Below are 26,867 nucleotides of genomic sequence, written 5' to 3' on the forward strand. Positions count from 1 at the left end.
ATTATGATATAAATAGCTATGTAATATTGTATAGCAGCATAATAGCTGACCTTCCTATTAATACAGCCCACCTCCCAGAACATGTCACCAGTCACCTAAGGGAACCAGCGGTAACTGGACAAACCACTGACATATACAGACCCTATTAGGATACATCACTCCACAGTGCCCAGAAGGCACAAATCAACACTGGCATAGAGCAAGACGTTCCAGTGATAACAGGCCCTATGTTGTCCAGATGAATGACCTGGTTTTGGTCTAATTTCAAAGTTAAGTCTTCTGCTCACTGTCAAACTACATTTCTACTGAGAAGATGACAGGGTATTACACTAGTGTATTCTAGCATTTATGTCATTCAGCATCAGTTTAAGATCTCCCAGTTCTACATAGCTTATGCCATAGGGTACTATATGGCTGTCTAGGGGTAAGCATGAGAATACAGCAGTGTTCTGAAAGCAAAAGCATGATTTCCAAGCTGCTCATTAATAGGATAAAGAACAGAGACACATGAAGTGAGCAAAGAAAGGGGCAGATCGTAGAGCCGTGCTGCTAAAGTACTTTACATATTGCTAGCAGACATCAGCACCATCTGTGACAAATCTGTCTTTCATACTATAAATGCTTCTATTACAATATTCTGTAGGATTTTTTTTTTTAATTTACATGGAAAAGAGTCCTTTAAAATATTTATTTCCTACTCGAAACTACCTTAAAAGGACACTTGAAATGATTTTTTTGGAAAGAAAAAAATTCTGAGAATGCTTTTCAAATGCATCTTTTCAATAGTCTTTTAGAAAAAGCATGAGAAATTGCTTCTCATGCTGCTGTTTATGGGAAGGGATTTTCCTGTTCATCAGTGAACTTCATTTGTGATGCTGTGAAACATGCAACATAAACTAGGAAAGACAGACACGATTCTTTCACCTGAATTACCCGCAGTGCTCTGAGGGCTGACCAAAACTTGCAGAGGGAAGTTCCCAGGAGAATGCCATTGCCAGGCATCATTTCCCATAACTGTCATCAGTGAAGGCCTCTACAGCCCAGTGACAAAATCTTGGCATTTACTGCAGTGGAGAGTGCAGGGGGAAGAGGAAAGAGAAAGAGGCCTTTTTTCATGCACTTTTCCTGCTATCTCTATAGCATTATAGTATACTTAAAAAAAACAAAAAACAAAAAAACAAAACCCACAGTTCCTAGAGTTCATAGGGAAAGCACTCCCTCCCAGAGCTGGTGGAGGCAGGGACAAAGGCCAGAGGCAGCCACCTGCAGGGCCCTGGAGGCTCACTTAGGCTGTCTGGGCTGAGGATGCAGAACAGCAGACTGTTGCAGTTTGAAATGCTCCTTGCTGCCCATGCAGCTTTCTAATGCCCTTGTTACTGCTGAGAGGGAGGCTCAAGTGTCCTGATTTCACCCTCACAGCGCCTGGGGCTTGGCCCTTCATTTTCCTTCCTGCGTTCACCAGCCTGGGAGGCACAGGAAAGCGAGTAGGGGATGATGGGCTGAGGGAGAAAGGAGCCTGCTTGCAATGAGAGCAGGGGCTGAGGCAGGGGCTCAGGGGGCTCTGTATGCCAGGTAGGGAGGAGCTGGTTCCAGGAGAGGGTAATCCATAAAACCTCATCACCTTCTCCCAGCCTTTTCCCCTACACAGATTCTCCCATAAAAAGAAATTACACCTCCCTATTCTTATATAAACACTGCTGACCTGCCTTGTACTTTGTTTTCTTTGACTACTATTGCCCTTTTCAGCCACCCTCTTGGGGCCAATCCACCCAGAACCCATTCTGCTGCTACAGCAACATTGAAATTTGCTATGCAAAGTATCTGGTTGCAAAATCCTGTGTTCCCATGGTGAAGAAGCATTGACTCATTTCTGCTTCTTCCTGTGCTTTTCCTAAAGCGTTCCCTGTTGTGTGTCACAAAATATTTCCTGGGTTTGGAGTTTATTCCAGCTGTTGTTACCCCTTCTCCTTGCAGTATTATGCCATCTGGCTGTGATCTCGTTCATCCCCTGGTGGTCTATTTAGGTACTGTATAAACACTTCCCACTTTAAAGTGAACCCAGTAAAGGAGAAAGGCAGGGTGGCAACAGAGAAGAGCAATCTTAGAAACAACAGGACTAAATAATCCTGCATCTGCTTCTTTCACTATCATCTATGCATTAAAATATAGACTAAAGGGATGAAGCTAGTTGAAAGGCAGCTGTGTTCTCTCTCCACTCTTGTTACAACTGCTATTATAAACAGCGCCAAGAACTACTTATGGTGGGGGCCGTAAGCTCTTTTCATGGTATCGCTGAGATTTTCTGAGACATCCTGACATTAAACTACATGTCCTAGCACTAAAACACTAATAGATGGTCCTGTAGAAGACAGCATGTTCTTCTGATTATCAGGAAGGAGTTAACAAGGAGGAGGACAAGAAACACAAGGAACTAGGAAAAAATTAAGGAACAGGAACAAAAAGAGAAGGTAAGAAAACAGAAGGGAAGAAAATGAAATATAGGAAAGCCAACAGCTACTGCTTCAAAGTGCAAAGGGAGAAGAGCTGAAAATGGGAGTACATGAAAATTTACCACATGAACAAGCAGAAGATTGGCTTAAAGAAGAAACAAATTTGATCTCTTTGTCCAATGCTGTTTAACAATTATTAGCATTTGCAACAAGAAATGCTTACTTATAAAGATTGCTTAGGTGAACTTCTAATACCTTATCACAGTCACATACCTCATGCTCTGAATTCAAAATTGCTCTCAATTAAAATCTTACATCACCTCTGCAAGGTGAAGCTTCAGGGTCAAATGCTAGTCTCTCTGCTGTCCATGACAATCAACTACATCAAAAGCGTCCTGGATTTTTGTTACATGTCATCGGTCACTTTTTGTTAAGAGATCTCTCCTAGAGTCTTACATGCTTGCTGTAGAGTCACAGTGTTGCAATGATTAAGAAATTAAGGCAAGCTGAAAAATGATCTGGCTATGTATTAGTATATTTTTTTTTAACTTAGGCACTTGGTTGAAACCATTTTCTCCCTTTGGCTTTTATTTATTCTAAAGAAGTAACATGAGCCAGGATTCACAAATATAAAGTGCTTCTGTGAGAATCCTAAGTATTCAGGGTACCAGGCTGAGGTTTACTTTGTCACTGGGTTTTTTTTTCCATATAGCCACCTGATGACTAATGCTGGTAGAATCTATATCCCCCTCTGCAGTTAGCAAAGTACAGGAATGCTGCAGCAGTCAAGCTGCCTTTATTGCGCAAAGGATCAGTATCTCAGCATGAGCTTATACTGGCTCACACCTCACATCCTCACCCTCTAACAGGCTTATGACTTGTGTGGATTACTAAGCAATTGCTCTGAAAACGATAATGAATTTTCTTTATCATGTTTTGTTGCAGTTGTGAAAAGTAACTTCCTAGAGGCCTGTCATTCCTTGACAGTGTGTCAACTCGTCATGCCAAATACAAGCTCACTCTAGAAATAGTTCCTCAGTCAACCCTGCTCAAAAGTACAAAAGTTGTACTTTGGACAAGCAAATGCAATTCTGGAAACATAAATACGCCAGGAGTTGACTACAGCATAATTATGCCTTCATCCATAACATCTAAAGGCAAACCAACATTTTCACGCCTTTTCAGTAGTGGTTATTGTTATAATGTCTGTCTTACATTTGTGTTAGACAAATTTACCACAACTCATAGTTGAAGCCTCTTTTGAAAAATGCAGAAATTTTAAATAATTAGGGTGCTGTGGATACTACTACCTTTGGATACTTGCTTCCAAGCAGTCTGGGATTAAAGTGGAAGAAGGGTTTTTAAGAATAAAAAAAAGTTTTTCTCTCAAAACTGGTTGTTGAAACTGAAAGAAAATTTATAGATTGGAGGAAACTAAATACAGGGAAATGTGAGTTGTAGGGCCTTTAAACTTGTATATGGAAGGAGCTGACTCTTCAAGGTTGGAAGAAAATAGAAAAACATAATGGAAGACTACCTAAAAAATAGACAAACAAACAAAAAAATTCAATGTAAGACTTTCTGCTGCTAATTGAAACTGATACTATTTCAACTCATCAGCAACAGCAATACTACTCTTCTCATTTGTAAAAATACTCTTGCACTGGTGCAATTTTCAGGAGCAGTAGCACCTGAGCCTCAAGTAAGACGAGATTCACTGCTGGGGTATGGAATGTTTCCTTTACTGTCATATACATGAATTAGGCCGTTCTCTCTTGCATTCAGATATTTGCTTTAGGAATGAACTGTAAGGATTAGAAGGTTTGTTCAGAAAGACTTAAGTGCATTACAGTGCATTAAGGCCAACTTGCTTCCTGATAGAAATTTCACAGCAGAATGGAGCATACATTGGGTAACAGTATATAGGGTAGATACTATATCAATCTACAGCCTATGTGTGTGTGAGCAGGTAAGAGGAAGAAAGGAAGGGAAGAGGGACAATAAAACCACATGCCAGGCCACAGCAGCACACTCACTAGAGTAGCTGGTTCTATCTGGAAAGGCTGTATTCCCATTAACTCCCTCTCCTTTAAATCCTCAGCTGACATGAGAGGAATCCAAGTCTAAGTAGAGACAGTGCTCAGGTCATTGTATTCCCCCCATCTCATTTAAGATGCATACAAATTACAAGCCTATAGCTTGCATTGCCCCGCTTTCAGCAGTGAGTTACAATCTATAGACAGTCAATAAGCAGAAATTCATAGAATTACACCTGCCTGTTGCTTTCTATGTCTTCATTTGCCAACTGAGCTCACACTATTTTTATGGTACATAACAAAAACATTGGCCTTTATCACAATGCAGCATTGTTATTTAATGGTACTTGAGTTACACTGATGCTGGATTCAGTCTAGCTGAAACTGAACCAGTCACTGCTTGCGTAAGTGAAGACTGCACAGTTGAAAATTTTAGATCATCTAATGCTATACTGTATGTGGCCTTCTCTTCCTCAAAGTCTATAGCATCAGTCACTGCATGCTTCCTTTTTTCAGGGTCAGCTTCAGCATTAGGAAATGAAGGGCTTGTTTTCTATATTGCTCAAAACAGTATACGGCGAATTTGATATCCACTATCTTACTTTCCACAGTATGCAAATTGATTCATGATGCCAAATTTCTTGGAAAGTGTTTCTTTCCTAGTTCTTGGATTCCACACAACTTGAGCCTTGGTAGTGGCTCAAGCAGATTTAGAGGATCGGTCCTCTGGACAGTTCAGCTGACCTTTGTGTTTGGAAACACTTCTCTTAGAAGCAAACAAATTAAAAACAAAATCAATCTCTTGTAAATCAGAATGTGTCATGAATGAGCCTATTGTCTAAATGATACGGTGTTAACATCTCTAAATTTACACAATATCAGAATTCTAATGTCTTTAAGATAATCATCTATTCTCTTTTCTGCTTCTTGATTTTGAAGACATGTACTTAATCTCGTCAAACCCTTTAGTTTGGGATTATGCTAGTCAAATGCTTCCCCATTCTGTTATTAGGCTTGGAAACAGTGACTCCTTTTTTCAAGTTTCCCTATTGTGATGGTAAAAGAGCATCGTTACACGGAAAATTCTGAGCCAGGATAAGTTATGGAGAGAACACGAAGTCAATTATCTGCAAAGTTACTTTCTGTCCTCAGGAAGCATACTTCTGAGATTCTCTCTCAGGCGCCCTGGGAAGGTGTAAAAAACAGAGCAAACTAGTGAAATTAGGGAGATTATCATAGAAATAAGATATGGTAGATTTTAAAAAAGGAAATAAATTTTCTTTTTAGAGTTAAATCTGGAAAGCAAAGAGTGAGAAAAGGAAATTAATAAACAATTAAGCAGGAGGCTAGCCTTGAAGCTGAACCTACTTCTGATGACAGTCTCAGTTGCATGCAGATGGGAAATGTAAATGTAAACAAGTTAGGTTTCAAGCACTCTGAAAATAGGGAATATGATGCAATACAGAGAAATGGACAAGACTGATGAGTGGATGTCTGTTCATTGCAATGATCTGTAAAAGTGAGAACACTTAAATTCTAAGATAATTAGCCAGGTTGACTTGACTGTCAGGGTAAACTTACACTAGTGAATTAAACATTCCTAGGGAGGTTTCTGGGCACTGAGACAAACTAGCATGGGAATGGTGCACATCTATGCAAGTAAATTCTTTTAGCTTCCAAAACTGGGTGGCTGCATATAAATTGCCTATTGGAAATAGTTCTTGAGGATGTTCTAACTCCCAGACCAGACCCAGAAATTATTTGGGAGTGTGCTAGCTGGCAAGTGCCGAAATCACGTCAGAGGGTACTACCGTTTACTAGTATGAATGATTGCATTCCTGTTTCCGGTTCTGTTTAGTTTACCAGCATAGGTACTGCCTTAGCATCCCAGAATCTCTGCTTTTAGTACACACAGAAAAACTTAATATATTGTTTATTTAAGAAAATGGAAATTAGGATAAATTAAACTTCCTCATTATGAGAGATAGGATGAAGTTCATTTTTCCTGGAGCAATGATTTTTACTTAGAAACTGAGACAATCTGTTTTCCAATATTGCCTCCATTCATCATGGACTGGAAAGCAGCTTCAAGAGAAATAAAGAAATAAGTTAGTGCCAAGCAAAATGTGCCAAGTAACCTCTTTTTTAAAAATATTTTAGGAGCAAAAATATTAAATAGTTCCTGAAAAAGGAGATATCATGTTTTGTACTTAAACATATTTATCCTTCATGACATGCTAAGTTCAGAAGAAAAAAAACGTTAGCTGGTAAGAAACTGCTAAGGGCAGTTTTGTATAATAATTTAAAAATTTGATTTGTGAGCATCTATTTAGCCCTATACCAGGTAATGATTACATTTGCTGCTATTGTGATATACTATACAAACACAAAACACAAAGGCAAGGCATGATCTGAGAGCCCACAAATGCTGTGGGTTTCACAAAACTTTGTGAAAGGAAAAGGTTTATAAATATTCTGTTTTGTGCAATAAATGTGAAACGCAGATGCAAAAGAATAAATCTTTGAATAAACGAAGTATGAAATACGACTGCTATATTTGATCAAATTCCTTCAAAATACATATGTATACCAGTAAGTAGCAACAATTAGAAATAAATTAAAACCTGTAAGATTTAGCTATTGTTTTAAATTCTACTGTTTTTTTCTGTAATCTTATGACACTAAAGGCTAAACAGGCTAAATCATACCATTGCCTGTTACGTGAAAGGGAGGCATTCTCACAGCACATCACAAAGCATTTTAATACCTAGTGAAATATACTCACCTACTTTTCATTTTATTATAATATTGAAAGCATGCTTTAGATAAAAGAGGAAGTTGGCCTCTACTGATGCTGTATTTAATCAAATTATTCTTAGAAAATGGTAAAAATCTTAGGAAATAGTGTAAAATCTTACCACCAATGTTTTCCAAGCCTTCTACCACAGTCTCTCTGACCTGTCAATACAAGCAAGTCCTGTCAGTCTTCTTCAAACAAGATTAACATTTCTCAAAAAGGTTTCTCCTTGCCACAGAAATTACCAAAATCTAAAAAATTCTCTTGCCATAACAGACAGTGCTCTGTTTGGGCCAGTTCTTTCATCAAGAAAGAATTCTTTCTGATAAACCTATAGGCAATTTAATCCTTCTATCATAACTGGAACATTATTGCATCTACCAAAATTTCATATCTTGGGACGCAAATGAGAAGGTGAAGTCCCAGGAAAACTAACCAATCACCTGAAGAACCATAATCATTATACAGATCTCACAGGAAAGGGATGGATACAAAGCATCTACCCAAAATAATAAATGGTGATTATAAAGCTTGAAACAAAATTTCAGACAAGATCCCCAAAAGCATTCAGGACACTACCTAATCAGGTATTCAAAAGCAAATATTTTTGAGGGTCCTATCCCTTAAATAAAAAAGTGCTTGCACCCTATGCTGAAAGAAAGAATTCAGATAGCAGCAGTATGTAATTAAAAAAGCCTTTCATACTATAGTCACACCATCCTCAGCAGGTATTTTCTAAAGCAGTACTACCATAAGCAGCTTTCAAGTACATTTTGACATTTTTAAGAAATTCTCTGTTCAATTCAGAGGCATGGGAAGAGAGCCAGGGACAAAGAAATTGGATTTCCTGTAGTCAGTCCACAATCTGAGGAGACGACATCAAAGACCATAGATTAAATATAAAAGTTCCTACCTTCAGTTTACCTTCTTTGATCCACTGACAGAGTTGTAAAATACTAGCTTCTTGTTTGTCCATATAGTTCAACACCAAGAATCTTTCCCTGTGAAAGAAAAGAATGAGCATTGCTTTAAGAAAGGTTGGTGAAGTATTTTGAAATCTTAAGAAATCTTTTCAGGAAAAACACAGCATTCATGAAGCTGAAGGATTATTAATACTAATTACGAGACACAGTGCAGAGTTTTACAACCTTGTTGAGACAGCTTGGTGCAGCAGGAGTTTGAGATTAAATAACATGGATCTTAGCAAAGTAATTCTGCCTGTTTCAAGTACCAGAGAAAAGAGTAATAAAAATCTGTACTGCCAGAGGAATAAGCAAAGTGCCAGGGGCAAAAAAAAATCTTGATCAGAGGAGGTCAATCTGTGCAGAAAATCAGAAGTGTCCACAACTTTCTGAAATACACTGAATAGAAAATCCTGTAAGACTTTGTTTCTAATCACTGCCTTAACTTTACCTGAACCCTGATGGGGCATTCAGCAATTCCCAGAGTCATGACAAAAATCTATCTTTTACCTGTATATATTTGTCAATTCCCATTATCTAATAAAATCCAAATACTACAAGAGTAATTTCAGTGCAATCACTGCATCAGCTGCATCCTTACTCAAAAATAACTGATTTTCTCTCGGCCTGAACCACTACACTTGGAGAGAATGCACTTTGCAGAACACTTGATAACAGAACCATGGCAACATCTTCCCCCTTATTAAAAAGTCTGTCAGAAAGTTCCAGACTAAATCAAACAAAGTATTGTATCAGACAGCTATAATAACGTATAACAACATCCTTTCCAACTTTTTACGACGATACAGACAAATGCAAAAGAAAGAATTTAATGACCTTGTGATTATAGCTTTCTTTTATATGGCAATACTATGTTCTCATTACACACACTTAATGTGGCTCTCCAGGCTATCCTCCACACATCAGAGTCATAAAATCATGTAAGGAATCTATCTGGAACTTGGTTGCAAGTGCTGTAGGAGAAAAGTACCTTGTGATATTCCTTTCTTTCTGTATTTTTTCTACCTCAGGAGGCAGCGGAGGAGGATAAGGCACATCTTTGTTATACTGAGAAATCTGTCCACACAGGACTATATGGCTGTTCTGATTCATCTGTTTGAGACAGCACAAAATGAGAAAAATAACCTTCCTTGGTTTCAGAAATTGCAACATTTTCCACTGATGCATTAGAACATATTGCAAAACTTTCACACAGGTATCCTTATTCAAAGCCACTTTTCAAGTAGGAGAAAGAGTAGGAGAATCGTGTGCAGTCCCATTTAACCTGTGAGAAAATTAAATAGATAAATGCAGGGCACTAGTGGAAAAATAAATGCTATGCAGCATATGTAGTATTTAACAAGGCATTAAAAGGGGGGTCTTAACACCTTAAGGAATTGTTATTTTACTGGATGCCTTTTTTTTTTTCCAGGAGGATGGAATAGGACAAAGGAAGTTGAATACAGCTGTGTGGACATAACTGTCAGTGCACTATAGGGCAGAAATGAATGGCCATGATTTGAAGCTCCCAAAGATGGCATTGCCACCAAAGCCTCCCTGTCATGAGACAGAAACTGTAGTTTCATGTTAACAGTGAAGGGCGCTGGTTAAGAGCCTTTATGGAGGGCCAGCAGAGCTGCTCTTTTCTGAAGCCAGAAAAACAAAACTGACAAACCACAAGATTACTACCCTGACAGACAAGATTTTTAGAGTATTACCAAGTCTACTGGTCAAAGAAGCAAGAGATCAGAGCAGAAACTGTGTTTCTATTTCTAGGCTGCCAGGCTAGTCCAGATGACAGACACTAATTTCAAATATTTGGACTAATTTTCCTCAGGACCCAGATCAGCACCCAGATCAGATCCATGGAAGTGGAAAATCTATTCTGTCGTACTGCAGGCTGGTCTCAGTGTGAATTAATTCCAAGCTGGGCAGGAACACTTTGGAGAGTGATGAGAATAAATTTGACAGCTGGTATAATCACCTGACTTATAACTGTATCACTGATGTCTCCACCAACATTGTCAAAGTAAACATCCACACCACCTGGGCAGAGTTCACGTAGCTGCTCTGCCACATGCCCCTTCTTGTAATTGATAGCAGCATCAAACCCCATTTCTGAGATCAAAATGGAGCACTTCTCATCCGTGCCAGCAATCCCCACGACTCTAGTGCAGCCCTCCAGACGGCCAATCTACAGGAGCACAGTTTAAAAAAAGAAAAAAAGAAAAAAAAAAAGAGTTTAGATCATTCATTTGCCCAGGCACAAAAGTACCAGAGGGAAAAGGGCAATATTAAAGGGTCCTAGAATTATTCCCCATCCTACTAACTAAACTCCAGACAACAAAGTTCAGTTCATGCTCCCATCTCATGTGACAAAATTGTCACTAAATGGCATTTTGTTGTTCCCTCTCCACACACAGGGAAGGGGCAGATACCATCGGGAATCTGCTCTTTCCAAACTCACTGACTGCAGGAGTTTTAGTCTGTAGAATTACCAATGACTAGCAGTACTGGAGATTGGCTCTCTCTATGTATATTTTATGTATAGATTTTATACAGGATAAAGTCACCATCTGCCAAGTACCATAACATAGTCAATAAAGGCCAATAAGACTGGACAATAACTGATTTAAATACATTCTTTATAGATTTGCTTACACAATGTTGTTTCATAGTTCTTCTTAAGGTCTTAAGCTTGCTCACTGCCTGTTGTGTTTGTGTGTATATGTGTACATATATATTTTATACACAAACAAACTTACCCATACCTTGTTCTGCAAAGCTGAGGAGGATAAACAAAAGTACAATTTACTAAAAAGGCTGTAACTCTCAAAATACAAAGAATGTAATGGAAACCAACACAAAGAAGGGCTTACTAGGATTTTCACTATGTTCTAATATAGAAAAAAATAAAAGTTGCCATTCAACTCAGACTGCATCAAACGGCAGACTAATAAACAGTTATACAGTAAATACATGTATTTATACCATCTACTTTATTTATGCTTGACAAGTAGTCACCACCTTGGACAGTTTTCTCCCATCCCAGTTTCAGGAAACTGAAGTTTCACACCTAAAAACTCTCTCAGTGAGAATGTGAGTCAAATCTGTGAATGTGGTCCCTCCCATGAAGTTATACCTGCTTATGTTTATAATGATTTTATCTGTATGTCTACTAACCAGCATGTTTCAGAAGACAAACTTAGTAACAGAATGTCCTTTGTACGTCTTAAGCCTACTTACCTGACCAGCCAACGAACCACAAGCACCAGCTGCCCCACTCACCACCATGGTCTGATTTGCGCCTGCACTCACATGTCCTTTCTCTTTTATACCTAACAAGGCAGTCAGGCCTGTAATACCAGCTGCGCCAAGAAAGAAGGAAAGGCGTCCATCTACAAGTTGTGGAACAAGCTACAAAACAAAAACATATGTTGCTGTTCATTTCTTTTTTAAGTTAGGGTTCTGCTGCTTATTATTTGGTTGGCTGGCAATATAAGGCTCTAACTCAGGGTATTTACAAGACAAGGTACAAGCTAGTAAGAACAAGCTAGCTGTAAACTAGCTCTACCTTAAGAACAAGTTTATACAAAATGAAACAAAGATTTCTATAGTTTTTTAAAAGTTTCAAAACAAGGTCATTCTCAAGAACTAAAATTATGGACATGTCAAAAAGTGGTTGAGCGATAAGAAATTTCCAACAAAGCTGAACTATCCCTATGCTAGCACAAAAGATAAAATAGCACCACTATCAAACATTGGGATTGCGGATCAGTTATACAGAAACTCCTAAAGCAAATTTCTTGAAAACTGCACATCCTCAAACTACAGTCGTTTTCTGTGTTAAATGAGGATGATGAATACAATATACCTAATGTTCTGTTACCTCTCCTCAGAAATACTTGATGCTGATTACCCTTTCTTTTGTGGGTGGAAAATCTCAAGTACAAACTTTCACTAACATGTGCTTTCTGAATTAAATATATCTAAAGCATTTTATGTCTTATGACTACACTCCCATGGATCAGGAGTTCTATCTAGAATTAGGATAATTAATAGATATTAACAGAAGCAGCCTGAGGGACATTTACCAAAAATTTAACAAATGAAATAACACTGGCATGCCTGGTGACCGACAAAAGCATCCACATTTCTTTGTTAAAAATAAATAGGGAGAAATTGATACATATTTTACCACATGTGAGTTGATCTGCCTTTTTAGAACTGTTTGCTTCAATAGCACAGATTTATTTTTGACTAAGAAATAGTATTAGCTAGCATTAGCTGCATTTATAAAAAATAGAGTTAGGAAAAGAAAATAGTGACAGTCTGGGGTTTTGGGGGTTGCATATACACTACCTTTTGTAGCAGGCCTCCATCTAGAATGGCCATTGTCTGCCAGGGCCAGTTGAAGGAAGTTACAAAATCTCCTTTAGCAAAGCTGTTATGCTTGCTCTCCTCCACAACCCCAATGCCCCCACCATCAGCAACTTCAGACAGCTGCCAGGGCAGGAGGTAATCTGAGCCTGTATCTTCATTCATTCGGCAGCGCTGAAAGATAAGGCTTTAATGAGAAGCTCTTGTGGAACATATGGTTTGTTTATAAGTTCAAGTAAAGTTTGAGAGGAGGTATGTTTAAAACATCAAACACAGAGGGCTACTCAAAAATCTGTCAGTAAGCGCCAAATATTCATTTTCTTTTCTTAGATCTCTCTTTCCCCACTCATTCACTCAATACAAAGGGAGGATAATTTTAATCTCCTTCAGCAGTATTACCCAAGCCAATACATTCAACAGACACTGCCTCAAAGTCAGACTTGTAACTGAAGATGACTGGCTTGGATCTGAAGAGAATTCTATCAATGCCATTCTTTAACTGGATGAATCATAGAAAGTAGGATTGAAAACAACAGCTAGAAGTCATCTAGTCCATCCATGTGCAGTGAAGAAGAGTCAACTGTATTTAGATCACTCCGGACAGACATCTACCTAATGAAACATGTTGAAATCTTTTTTTTAAGATCTCCCCATGTAGCCCAACTTAGTATTTCAATATTCTTATACTATTCCTTGCTGTCCAAGATAAATCTATTTTCCTGAAATTAAGACGATTTCTTTTCTTCCATCCACATCAATGTACAGAATGAACGATCATCATTCTCTTTGTAGCAGACTTGTATATACTAGCAGATTGGTCTGTCTAGTACTCTGCCGATCTTTAGCTCCATTTCAATCCACAGCTTTCACAATTTTAACAGTGCTGGTGATAGATTCATTCCCTAGTCCTTTCTGTTTTTCCATTCTTTATAAAGTATTTACACTTTTTTGCCCTGTCTCCTCCCACTTAAGAAGAAAGTCTGGCCTTCACATGTAAACAAAACTAGTAATAACTATGTAACATCTAATTTGAAACATTTCTGTGTTTGTGCCTGGAGATCCTTTGCCAAATCATGCCTTCTTCCTGCTTCATCATGAAACATTCTTCCTCCTCTACCCTCACTCTCCTCAAAGAAATATTACTTCCTTCCATGGCAAAAAAGTAAGAAGTGTACATCAAAAAAGGCAAAGTTCAAATGAAGCTGATAAAATCAATTCTGTAATGGTAGCAGGGCTCACAGTCTCCTCCTGGCCCGCTAAAGCCATATTCGTATACATATGGGTGTGTGTGTGTGTGTGTATGTATACACACACACATATATACACACACACACACCCCCCTCACTGGCACGTTAATGCCAAATTCCTTCCCAGTCTAATTCCAACAGAATGAACAGAATTACTGAGTTATACCAGAGATACATTTGTCCTATAATTGATAATGTTGGTATTAAACATGACAGCAGGTACAGATGTAGAAACTTTTTCTTTTAAAGGGATTCTCCTGACTTAGCTTGAAGTCCATCACCTACCATGTAAGGATCCACAGAGAGATAAAGGGTTCTAACACAGACTTGTCCATCTTGGATTGTATCTGATATTGTACTTTGCTCCAGTCGGAAGTTTTCAGCCACTGGCACTCCATTTTTACCTAGAATTATTTTAAAATGAAAAATAAATCAACACAGAGCTTCCTTAAAAAAAAAAAAAAAAAGAAAAAAAAAGCCTTTCCCTTTTTATTAAAAGGTAGCCCTTTTTTTTAATAAGTTAACTTTTATCTTTGCTTGAGTATAAGTCTACCCACTAACTTTCAGATTTTGTATCAGAGTAAGATTAGATAGGTGTACCACCAAATTGAAGACCTACAACACAAACTAATCCACAGGCTTTTCCAAAATGGTTATCTAATTCCTCCACAGTCAGAACCATACCGCCTCTTTGGGAGCTTCTTACATCTTAAATTGATGCTGACTGCTGCTTGGTAGAGTTCTGGGTAAGCCTCTCACGTGGGCATCAGGACTCTACCTACACAGCAAGGACAGCCCAGGCCTCCCCAGAGATCAGGTCACACCTTACATGCAGCAAGGGGATGCTGTGGTGCAGTATTGCAAGTGAGAGGCCTACCTATCCTGCCTGTGCTGGAAGTGCAGTTACTATGAACGGATAGAGCTTTGCTATTCCTTGCTGCAAGAACAGCCCCTCAGGGCTAACATTTTATTCTTTTATATAAAATGCACATAATTAACTTCACTGCATCACACTGCAAGCAGGCATTTCAGCAATTCAGCACCTGATCTAAGTTCTGGGCGGCCCCAGAGACACACAGCTTCCTCGGGACAAGGCAGAGACAGGAACCATCCATCAGAGCACGGTGCGGCTCAGAAAGAGGTGTCAGCTTTCCCCCACACCTGCCTCGTTCAGCAGCCAGCGACCTTGACTTTTGCTGCCCAGAACTGCCTCTCTGCTCTCCTCTACTCAGCAGTAGGACAAGCAACAGAACAAAATGACCTTGACATCTTGTTGGTCAAACAAAAACTGCCAGACTTAGTGGCCCATTAGCTAGGAATCTGAAGCAGACTAACGACATGCAAAATAACTCCTATGGCTCACAGTGTATTATCAAATTGGTTACAAATCATATTATGTATTCCGCACCCACAGATGTATGCTGGATTCCAGTTGTGCTCTGAAACACACAGCCCTGCCATGTTTAGAGCTATTCAGATTTGCAAGTGGCCTTTTGATCTGTATTTTGTGCATTTTATTGATGAATATATCTGAATATCTACAAACCTAGCTTGATCCATTTAAATATAACCCATCGTTTTTGTTGATCTGTCAACATTAGGGTTACTCAGACCAGTATAAAGCACTTGCACTGGCTGACAGCTTCCCTGCTGCTTGTTGTGTATAATTTTTATGAGCAAGTAGGACAATTTTTTTTTTAAAAAAAGGAACTATTTTCATTCTCAAAGAATATTTTTATATAGCCAATATTCTGAAAAGCCCCTAACTTTCAAAACAAAGATATCTCTTGGGATTTCTTCTCTCACGTAACAAATCCCCCATGCACTATTTTGCCAGTAGCAAATGACCGTAAACTCTAACTAGGCGAGTGCTGAACTCTCTCCTCACACTCCTTTTTGATCCAGTGAGATTGATGGGGGAGACTATGGCCACAGCGCATGAATATGTAGATAGCCCTCACTGCAAGAACATCCCTTCAGGCTATAAACAGACATGCTTAAGTTAAAGCTTCCCAGAAACTGCTATAATCTTATGCAAAGAGGCCCATAATGGGAGGCTCCATCCTCAGGTTGTGCGCCGCAAGCAAATTAATCAGACCTGACAACTGGAACCACTGGCACTAAAAGAAGAGAGCCAGGTACCTGTGTATCTTTTAAGCCAGAGTGACTAGGCAACAGAAGACTACTGCTGTAAGTTTTTATTTGCCTTAGAAAAGGCTTATCTGCAAGTTACCCAACAGCTTTTACCTCACAAAACTATTTTTGCACTGAGCAGTATAAAAAAAAAAAAACAACAATGCATGTATCTGGTCCTTCTACAATGTATAAACTCACTATTCCAAAAACTGTGCTGACATCTGTAACAAAGCAAGTGTGTGAGCAAGAAAGTAAACAAAATCCTCAAAAGTCTAAATTTCAAAACCACTTTAAAATGTGTGAGGAAAAAAAGATTTAACATTTAATAAAAGGAAACAAAAAGACGAGCAGCAAAATATTTTATTTTAGTTGTCTCTCAAGAGTGAATACAAAAAGAACAAATGTCAGAAATAAAAGGAAATGCTTGATAATGCTGCTTCACTTCAAGTCCCTAACCTTAGGGATTTATCATATATTACACATGAACCCTTTTTTCTCACCCATGTGTTTAGAAATCTGCATATACAGACTGAATACATACAATTCACAGTAAACTTGGTTTATTGCTGCACACAACATTAAATATCTTAAGCTAGTTTCTGTCTTTAACCTCACCATTTTGGATTATTATGCAACTGTAGCAAACACATTGCTCCTTTATTGGAGAAAAATACATACCAGGGCGTGAGTTCAGCACTACTCTTTGTATAATCATCATGGCTTTTGCAGCAATTTTACACTGGCCCCCTAAAAAGAAAGCATTGTTTGAAGAACTGAGACACACACAATTTCTTGAGAAAGAACACGGGCCAAAGTACTCAGTAATTTAGAAATGGGGGAAAGGAGAGGACAGGGAATAGGGACATTTCAACACCACTTACAAATCCAATGGGAAACATAATATCCAAACTGTCTCCTAAACAATGAGAACAGATGGCAGCAACATCTGCCTCCAGAAGGTGGGTGCTGCCGGTACTACAGTCTGCTCTCCAGCTATTCTGCTGGCACGCGTGGCAACAGCAAGCCGATTACAAACCACAGTGTGACAGCAGAAAGAAACAACTAACAAATGTATGCAAACACAAATAGGTCAGCCAAAATGAACTACACTTGTTTTTAAGGTGAGCTGCAGACCTTGTCCCCTTACATGTGTGGTGCAAGTGAAATCCTGTCCTTAATAATAAGCAGATATGCTCCCACAGAGCCAGCATTTCACCTGTTCTTAGAGACTTCTGTAAAAGCCCATGTTTCGCAGACAACTGTCTCTGCCACAAGGCACAGCAGGTTTAAAATATTTTTGCTCTATTGCTGCTGGATTCATTTGACATGTATTGATATCCTGTCAAAACCATTGCTAAGCTGAATCCACAGGCTGGCATCACTGACGATTTAAAAAGAAAAGAGTGGGCCTCACCAACTTTAGTACTCATGCCCAAGAACCACATGAAACAACCTCAAAAGAAAAATAAATAAAAAAAATGTGAATAAAGCGTTTCCCTGCTTACCTTGTTAAAGGTGGTTTTTCATACAACGTCCCAGTAGCATCTTCTGGAAAGACTGAAAAACAAAATTAATTCTGCAAACATCATGCATGCAAGTTTATTTATATCCATAAACCCATTGAACTCATTTTCAAGTAGTGAGATTCAAAAAATAGAGTTGGAAAAGAAGTTTAATATTAAAGTACACTATTTTTAGACTTAAAAAAATTTGGTTTACATTTAAGTATTCCTTTACAATGTTGGCAACCCAAATTCAAATAGAATTGTATTGATACATGGAAACAAGAAAGTAAAATTGCTTGATCTACTTTAATTAGCAGGGCTTAATTAGGTAAAAAAAAAAAAAAGAAAGAAAGAAAGAAAATGCTACAAAATATTAAACCAATATTTTAAAATAAGCTCCATTGTTTTAAGGTCATATTTTATATAAGTGCCACAATTATTAATAAATAAATAAAGTCTCTGGGGGTCCTATCCTGACTTCTACATGAATTAGCTCCATAAGAAGGAAAACAGGTAGGAGGGATCAACTTATCTCCCTTCCTCTCCATCAGGGTTGTTAAATCAGCAGAGCTGGATGCTCAGCCCCTGCAGGGGATCCCCAAGCTGTCGGCAGGATGACGACCACCCATCACTGGGCTGTAGTAAACATGTTTGGTTTGTTTTCCTGCGCTGACTGGGGAGAACACTCTGCTCCTGCCTAGAAATTTATTTTTGCCTTCACTGCTGGAAGACCTTGAAGCAGCTTTGCATGTGTAAGTCAGGTGCGATTCATTGGGAGGCAGGCACACATACTGGTACACAGCTATATGACAAAAGATTGTTGTTTAGGATGTTTTCACATGAAATAAGAGATAATGATATGCAGCAATTTAAAAGGCCCTTTCCATGGAGAGAAGAACTAACAAGTCTTTCCATTAGCAGTACATTTTCTTCTGAGAAGTGCTCCGATCCAGAGATGAGAAAGTCTTAGTTCACCATTTGATCTGTTTTTCTGAAAAATTTCCTCTAGAATTTCAACTGTTTAAAAGAGGACTGGAAATCTGTGTTTTTGCAGCCAAGAGAGGCCAAAGTGATTAATGGGGCATGAACCTGATTTAACAGAAGACAAACCATGATCTCACATGTTTTCAGAGCTAATAAAAAGTAAGAATGTTCCTATTACTATTCTCAGCTGAGTGCCATAAATAACCAATCTTTGTAAGAGCCAAAGACATTAAAAAATGAAACATGATAGCGATGTCTTTGTCATAATGTTTGTTTTGTTGACAAGAATAGCATATTTGAGTCAAGTGAAACAGATGAGCTTAGAAAGAGAACATCATCACCACTTGCTTATCCTAAATCTTTACTCCTTGAATATTGCAAAATACAGAACTTATTGTTTGTATTGTTATAGTGCTCATGAAACCATCAAAAACTACAGCTTGGAGTGCTAAACATAACAAAAAAAGGATATCAGGAGAGAATGGGCATATCCCTGGCCTTTCCCCCTCCTCTAAAACCCATAACTGCCACAAAACAAAATTAAGACAGATAAAGGTTTAACATTTGATTTTTTTTATGTTTACACTTGAATAGCTACTTATTAGGCTAAAAGTATGCAAGAGTTAGGGTTTTTTTGCAATATTTCAACACCTAAAGGTGCAAATTTAATGTAATCTAATCTAATGTAAAAACTGCATTCAAGTGGTATGGTTGTCATCCATCATCTATCTTAGCAGCTGAGAAGCTGTGCTAATCAGTGAGTGTTCTCTAACCTGTTTTCAGTTGCTTATACTTTTGCCAACACGATTCAGCTGCTTCCAAGCTGTTACAGGCCATGCCAAGTCCAGTCTAGTAAAGAAAGCAAGAGCAGGCAGTTTATCCCTCCTACACCAGGCCCAGGCAGCATGGGGGATGCAGGTAGTCAATCTAAACACCGAACAGACAAATAAGACTGAAGTCATCTGAAACTGTATTCTCAAAATGGCTGGACCAAGGATCCTCGGAGGAAACAAAGAAAAATTTCAAGGAAGAATGATTCTGAATGAGGAACAAGCAGAGAGGAAAGAGGAGAAAGACTGGCAGTAAGAGAAATTTGGCAAAAATAGCAACTTAAAGGTCAGCAGAGCAGGGAGGAGAGAAATATAATGGAGAGACAGAACTGGAGAAACTGAGAATGATGGATGAGATGGGGCCAAGGAAAGAGATGGGAACAGCTCATCAAGAAACCTGGGACTGGGCAAAATAATGGTAACTAACTGGCAATGTGAGGAGAATAGAAATTGAAAAAGGAACTTAACACTATTAGTTGCATAAGTCTTCCCTCCAATGTTTCCCTAAGAAACTCTATATTAGATGAATGTTAATGAAGTGGCAAATTCAAGCCTTCAAAAATTAGGAAAAGCCAGAACTAATATTGTCTGTGTCATCAAGGAAGAAAAATGCATGGCATAAGAAAAAGAAGTACTTTCATGAACTGAACTAACGAATACAGTTTTCCTAAAGTTTCACATTTCATCGTTGAATTCTCTGGTGAGACTGAAGTTCCTCCCATAGTATTTTCTCCAGTGTGGATTTTCTGACATCCGGTATGAAGTGAGGTCAGGCTACACTTCCCCTCAAGAAAGGAATAGGTGATGAAGGAAGAACAGTAGCAGTTGTATCTTGATCCAGACTTTTTTCTTCTTCTTTTTTTTTTGATACTCCTAGAAATCTAGTGTCTAGATCAAAACTTCCAGTAGCAATAGAGACTTGTATCTACATGTGATAGAATCGTATAAACTTTGCTTTCAGATCTGGTGTCAAAAAGGCCAAAAGCTCTCAGGTACAATCTCTTTAGCATTTTTTTTTTTTTTAGTATTTTTTAAATTGCATTGTGTTGGAATTGCTTAAGATCTGTTTAAAAATACCAACTCACAAGACCTACTTCTTCTGAGCAGAATTTCAAGTCAGGAATGCAGACTGCTCCCAGTGTGCAAAAATATCTCCTGTATTTTTTCTGAGAGGAAGCCTGTGATACAGTATGCTGACTCCCACATGAGAGCAATTCCAGAGTTTGTTGTTATTCACCTTCCTAGGTGTGACCAAAGATCAAGCTAGAAATCACTACTTACTGTCAAAGGTCACCAGAGACCTGTAGATGATTCAAAATCAGAGTTTCAGAAACTGCAGATGGAGTAACGTAGGAGAGAGAAACCATGGCGAGAAGCAACCAGGGATGTCATTTTTTAGGTGCTAAGCAGCAGCCCTTACCGGGTACTCAGGATGAATCCCGAAGGAAGGGATCCTTCCATCCAGCCTGGGCCACGGCGTGATCCGTGGGCTCAGCAAAGCCAGGTCCACACTCCGGTTTTTGAGATGAGGCAATACCAAGCGTCTTCTAACCCGAAAACGTGCGCCCGTGCCGGCACTGCAACGGGGCAATAATCCCTTTAGGAATTACTTCTGGGAACGAGGGCAGCGGCCCCCGCGCCGCGGGGGAGGCGCGGAGCGCACAGCGGCCCGTTGGCGGCAGGAGGGGGCCCAGCCCCGCCACCTCGCCCGGACCCCGCGCGGGGCGCAGCCGGAGCCCTCCCGGGCGAAACAAGGCCGCAGGCTCGCCCCAGCCGCCCCGGGAGACCCCCGAGGCCCCGCCGCGGCCCTCTGCCCGCGCAGGCCCCGCGGCGACCGCTAGGGCCAGCGCCGCCGACGCGTGGCGGCCCCGCCGACGTCGCGGAGCGCGCGCCCGCCGCGAGGCGCTCGCGCTCACACTCACCTCGGAGCGCGCCGCGAGCGCTCCGGCACGTCCGTTGCGCTGCAGACGGGCGGCCGCCCTGCCCCGCCCCCTCCCCCAGCCCCGCCCCAACCGTCGCCGGCTCCCCCTGCGCATGCGCGCAGGTCCTACACGAGCAAAGGGCCGGCCCGCGCCTCGGAGCGGTGGCGTCTTCGCTGGCGGCGCGGGCGCGCTGCCTCCGCTTCCTGCCTGAAGCGGGTGTAGCGTTTTCGGTGGCCTGTCGGGTGACCGGGGGCGGAGAGCGCTGGTGAGGCCGCCTGGGGCTGCCGCTGCTAGGCGAGGCTGTGCCGCCAGCTCTCCTGCTGGTCCGGGAAACGGCGCTGACTGCACGTGAGCGCTATGGGGGGCGGGTTTTGCTCGTTTGCTTTTGAGAGGAGGCACCTTTACGCGACGAGCAGACGGGCAGGTTGTGGTGGGGTTACAGACAACTGCGAAGCCAGGGGTTTCCTGGGACGAGGCTCTGGTCTTGGTGCTGCCTGGCTTTGTTTTTCTGTGTACCCGCTGTTTATTACCGTGACTCACCGTGCAAGAAGCGCAAACAGGTCTGTGAAGTAGCCACTGAGTCCGTGGAAACTACTGTGGGCTCTAAACTGACCGCTTAAAAGGCTGGAAGAGCTCTTCCAGCCTAATGATCCTGATGACTTTGTACTCTGCCTTTCACATAAAGGCAGGCGAAGCCACTCTGTTGTAGCTTTACTGTAGGTCTAAGTGAATGATTTACACTTGTGCCCCTGTAAAGTACAAAACTTTGCATTTTCTATTAGTTGAAATAACCTCACTGTAGCTGGAATGGTCTAGAAAAAAGAAGAGGCAACTTAACGAGGGGATTTGCACCCCCATACTTGCCCCCCCCCCCTTTTTTTTCCAACAATGTTAGCTGATCTAATGTAAGAGGTGCTTAGTGTAATGCACTCAGAGTAGGCTTTCAGGGCTGAGACGTCCCTATAGGTTTAAATAAGCATATCTAATGCACAGAAGGTTTGTGTTAAAATGGGTGAACGCTGAATTGCCTCATACTTATGCAAGAAAAGAGCAGCACAATTATTACAGAAATAATTATTTCAGAAATCAATTTTACATGTCATTATATGAGCAAGCAGGAAAAGATGACTGAGTCTATTAATGGGGTACTCCCTGTTAATCTGGAAGTAGTGTATCTTAATGACTAGTAGTAATTGAAAGAAAAATGGGGAAAAGGTACACTGTGCATGGACAAATGTAAGTTATTTTGTTTTCATATGTTATACAAAGACAATACCACTTTAGATTTTTTTTTTAATAGAAGTAAAAACAAAAGGTAAATTAAACAGGCTGTCAGGATCTCTGTACAACCCTGCTTTCTCTTGCCTAGCACACAGCGGTTTTGTGTCCTCCACAAACAAGGTTATCCTGAAACGTGGTTATGGCAGTCATGTACAATTTACTGCTTCAGCCTTCATACTCCCCTTCCCCCCACTATTTTCTCTTTCATTAAGTACTGCTTACTTGGAAGTGAAGCTATTGTGAAATGAACTTTGTGAAATAAAAGGTATGAATTTAAAATGCAGTAGCCGTTCTGCACTGACTTGCCTTGTGGATACATGTTCTACACTAAGAATCCCTTTTTGTGGTTTAGCTTAATCCACCTCAAACTAAACTAAACCACGCAAAGGCACCCTTAATGTGAAATAAAACAGTTCATGCAAGCAGGCTGTTGTGGAGTGGTTATTACATAACAGATATTATGGGTTATTACCACATATAAACAAGGCTAAATCAAGCTGGGTGTCATCACTTTAAATTCAATCAGAGAAGGGGCAGAGCTGAAATGGGGCAAGTGATTATGCTGGAAGATGGCTGTGGTCACCATCAGGCTATTGCTGTGCACCCAAACAGGGAATGCCATTCAGTTGAGTGCGGGCCCTTACTTCACTCAACTGATACTCTCCCAGATTTAGGATTTTCCCTGACTGACTTCAGGCAAATTCTAAAAAGCGATAACATTTCCTGGCCATAGAGGAGGATTAAAAAGACCGTGTTCCATTTGGTCTTTTTAGAACAAAAAGGGAAAGATGGGATCTTTGGTACAAAGTCATTAGTTCCCGGAATCTTGTGTAAACTTGGGCAGAATGTAAAAGTGAAACAGCTATCTGGTTCAGAGTAGTTAAGGTCATATTGCCATCAATTTTACTGAAGCAAATATCAGTAGTTAGAATGCAGAAATCAAAGTCTGGAGACTTTTTTTTTTTTTTTTTTTTTAAGATTGACTTACTGTTTGGCTGACAGTAAATCATCTTTTGTCCCTTGATAGGGAAACAAACCTTACATATGCCACATACGCTGTAAGGCTTAAATGCTTTTTAAATACAAAGTAATTCTGTTCCTTTTTCAAACTTTTCTGGGCTTATGGATCGTATTGATGAGAGTACATAATAATACTAATTCACTTTTTATGCATTTCCTTGTTCATAGGTAACATAATCTTGACAGATGTGTGCACTTCCTTTATTATTTTTACTTAATATGTCTGGAAAATAAGTCTTGCTAAATCTGTCTAGATTAATAGTACAGATGTTGGTTACATAATTGAAGTGCAGCAGTGTTTTGGCCATCAAAATCCTCTGGGGATGTGCATAAGCTCTGAATAACAAAACCATTTAAATCTGTGAAGAGTGAGAAAAACATATCATTTTAATCTGATGGAGTGATTACTACCCTTTGACTCTCACAAAGTTTTACTCACAATTTTGTTTGTTTTTCTGCCCGTATCTTTTCTCAGCCTTAAGAGAAGGAAAATATTCAGGTGTTTGTTGCAGAGACTGCTTTTCCTGTTGTCTTTAGTTTGTTAATGATCTTTTCTTAAGTCAAATCAAAAAGTAGTTTGTGATGTTCTAGTAACTTGTATATTATTAAATCAAAGGAAGTTGCAGTTTGATCTAGCTACTTATTTAATGTTTATAAATGACCTGCGAGTATTGTAAGCTAAGACTATCTTGTCATTACTCAGAGTCATATCAGAATCATATCTTTCACTTTTTACTGGAGAGCAGTTGCATAGGAAATTAGGAACTTCTGTTTTAGGACAACATTGCTAGATAAGTATACACCTTTGTGTAGGAAGTTTCTTTCTCTGTTGCTCTGTGTGCCATCTGCATTTAGTAATATCTCTCAGTTGCACAATAAAAAGTTGTACTAATCTTCCTTCAGAAGTCTGCAACCAGTGAGATACTAACAGAAGTATATTTTATGTGGGAATGTTTCATATTCTAAGAGCCAGTCATGTGCTTCTGCATCAGGACAAAAATACCTTGAATTTTCTCAATTTAATACAAAGCATCCCCAGACATCTCCTGTAGACACCATGAAAAAGTTTAAATTTGGATTTTGTAGTCACGTTGTACAGGCATTGTAATGCATAATTATAATTCAAAATAGGAAAGACCAAAGGGTTTTTAAACAAAGAATATGAGTAATCTTGAAAGTTCCTGTATTAGATTAAAAGACAGCAAGCAGACGGAATACAAAATTGTAGTGTGGTAAAAGGCTTTATCAATAGTGAAGCCATTCTGAAATATGCTGAAGGGTGCTGTGTACACTGGAGGGGAAGGGAGAAACAAGCTAACCAGTTCTAGCTATTTTTAGAAAGGTTGCTGCACCCTTGTGTGTGATGGGCCACTTCCATTCTACCAGGTGCTTCCACGTAACTCGCTGCTTTTGCCCTGGAGGAGGAGGAGAATAGTGTTAGTCCAGTCTAGTACCCCAAACCCAGCTGAGTGCCTTTTATTTAAGATGTGCACTGCTGGGCTCAGAGGTGAAGGGGTCTCAGGGCTCCTTCTGGAGTTGCAAACCTGGGTGCCTGCTATGGCTAGGGGCACCCTGTAGAAAACTTAGGCACAGTTTACTAGCACTATTTATTTTTGTAGCTCTTTACTTGTAAAATACAGTTACCTTTATAGGCTTTGGCTTAAACTATACCAGAAGCAGTGATGCATAAAATCCCCTAAAACTGACCCAAGTGATTTTCCTTCATCCCTGAATTCTTGTTTTCAAGCTTTCTATCTCAGGACCTTCTAGGGCTTTTGAGACTCTGCAAAGTCCCTTTGGGAAGTCAAAACTTTACATCTTGGAAAGATTTGTACTTCTAGATTCTCTTGCAAGACATCTGAGCTCTAAATCTTGAAATTAAAAAAAATGGCAGAGTGCAGCACTGACATTTGCTGAGCCCTAGCCTCAGAAGTTGAGAAAACTGTTCTCAACATAGTTGAGGGGAAAAAAAGAAATTAAAAGTCAGTTGATTAAAAAGGGAAACAGCAATTTGAACCACAGCTGCTGAGCATTTAGGACACTGGAGAGAAGGTTTGTGTATGTGATGGGATTTGTTTTGAAATGAGATTCTTCAAAGTAATTGTGTGTGGTTTTTTTTTTAATTATGTTTTTAACTGCATTAACTCCGTCACTACAAACCTCTGCTTTTATGGGTATTGCTTCATAGACACTTGTCCAACACAGGATAAAATCATATTATTCCACATTGCATAGGGGTTTCAGATGCTTTGTTCCATTATTTTTTACTCCATAGCTCATGAGAACAGAAGCTAGTCAGAGGTCACTGCATTTTATATCCAGAGGTTAGACTCTCACCAAATATTTCATATTCTTCTATTGCATCCGTGACTCACTTCTTCTCAGGTAATCATGCTGTTTTCAACCTCAGTAGACCAGTTATGGCAGAACAGCTCTCTCAGTTGCAATGCTACCTTTTGGCAGATGGATCTATGTAGCCTTTTGTGCAGATATATCTCAAAGCACAAAATCATGGAAAATGGTGTTGAAGGAGATTACCCACTATCTAAAGCATAAAAAACGGTGCTGTCACCCATAACTTACATAGCTTCAGCCAATAGCTGGACCTGCTAATGAGAGTATAGAGACACTTTTTGAGTGCTTTCAAGTTTTGGCTGTAGTATTAACATTAGCAGGTATAAGTAGTGTTGCAAGTGGGGGAAAGGAAGCTGACAAAAGGAGAATGAAAAGGCAGGTGTGAACAAGGAGGAGCATGAATGAGATGGAAACTGTTTAGGAGGAACTTTTCTTGCGTTAGTATCATCTTTGTGCAATGCTATTTCTGAAGAACAACAACTGGTTTGTGAAAAAGAATTACGTAGACTTGCAAAACCTCAGGATAAGCAAAGGCATATTTTTGGAGCTCTGCACATTGCTTGCTTCAGAGCTGCTGGGTGTTAGTAGAATACTTTTCATCCATTCCCTTCTGGAGACTTACAGCACTTGGTAAGTATCAGTCAATTATTAACCACTGTGATCCAAGCAAATCAGCTGTTGTGCTCCACTGGCTTGGAAATGAAAAGTTGCAAAGACTTTCACCTGTTTCCTCTAAGGAAAAGAAGAGTGATCAGTAAGCACAGCTGGCCTGAGAGGCTGCTTGAGTGTGAGTGACTGTTTTAGGAGATTCTGCTTGTCCTCTATTATTGTGGGTGATAAAATGTTTTATTGGATATATGAAACTTAGAAGACAACTGTTTTGACTCTCAGCTAAGCAGCTGCAGGATAACAGCAGGTTTTGTCTTTAGAGGCTGACTGGCAATTGATAACTGGAAGGCTGG

The 26,867-nt window shown here is 39.7% G+C and overlaps 1 protein-coding gene across 3 annotated transcripts in view; it reads right to left on the reverse strand.

Moving 5' to 3' along the window:
- Nucleotides 1–21,314, reverse strand: part of PTGR2 (prostaglandin reductase 2) — a 31,122-nt gene extending 9,808 nt beyond the window's left edge. Inside the window, exons 1-12 of one of the 3 annotated variants that reach the window (XM_067296508.1) lie at nt 21,250–21,314; nt 20,748–20,904; nt 17,514–17,565; nt 16,687–16,755; nt 14,158–14,276; nt 12,608–12,799; nt 11,492–11,662; nt 10,230–10,439; nt 9,237–9,358; nt 8,197–8,284; nt 7,405–7,444; nt 6,403–6,571 (exon numbers count right to left, since the gene is read on the reverse strand). In XM_067296508.1, the coding sequence (XP_067152609.1) occupies nt 6,507–6,571; nt 7,405–7,444; nt 8,197–8,284; nt 9,237–9,358; nt 10,230–10,439; nt 11,492–11,662; nt 12,608–12,799; nt 14,158–14,276; nt 16,687–16,726 (1,047 nt within the window). In that variant the 5' untranslated portion in view covers nt 16,727–16,755; nt 17,514–17,565; nt 20,748–20,904; nt 21,250–21,314 and the 3' untranslated portion in view covers nt 6,403–6,506. Of the gene's footprint in view, nt 1–6,402; nt 6,572–7,404; nt 7,445–8,196; nt 8,285–9,236; nt 9,359–10,229; nt 10,440–11,491; nt 11,663–12,607; nt 12,800–14,157; nt 14,277–16,686; nt 16,756–17,513; nt 17,566–20,747; nt 21,141–21,249 lie in introns of those variants that run through there. The other 2 variants (XM_067296509.1, XM_013959513.2) reach the window with 2 other exon arrangements.
- Between the last annotated feature and the right edge of the window lie 5,553 nt (nt 21,315–26,867).

The sequence above is a fragment of the Apteryx mantelli genome, chromosome 4 (genome assembly GCF_036417845.1).
Source record: "Apteryx mantelli isolate bAptMan1 chromosome 4, bAptMan1.hap1, whole genome shotgun sequence".
In the NCBI taxonomy this organism is placed as follows: Eukaryota; Metazoa; Chordata; class Aves; order Apterygiformes; family Apterygidae; genus Apteryx; species Apteryx mantelli.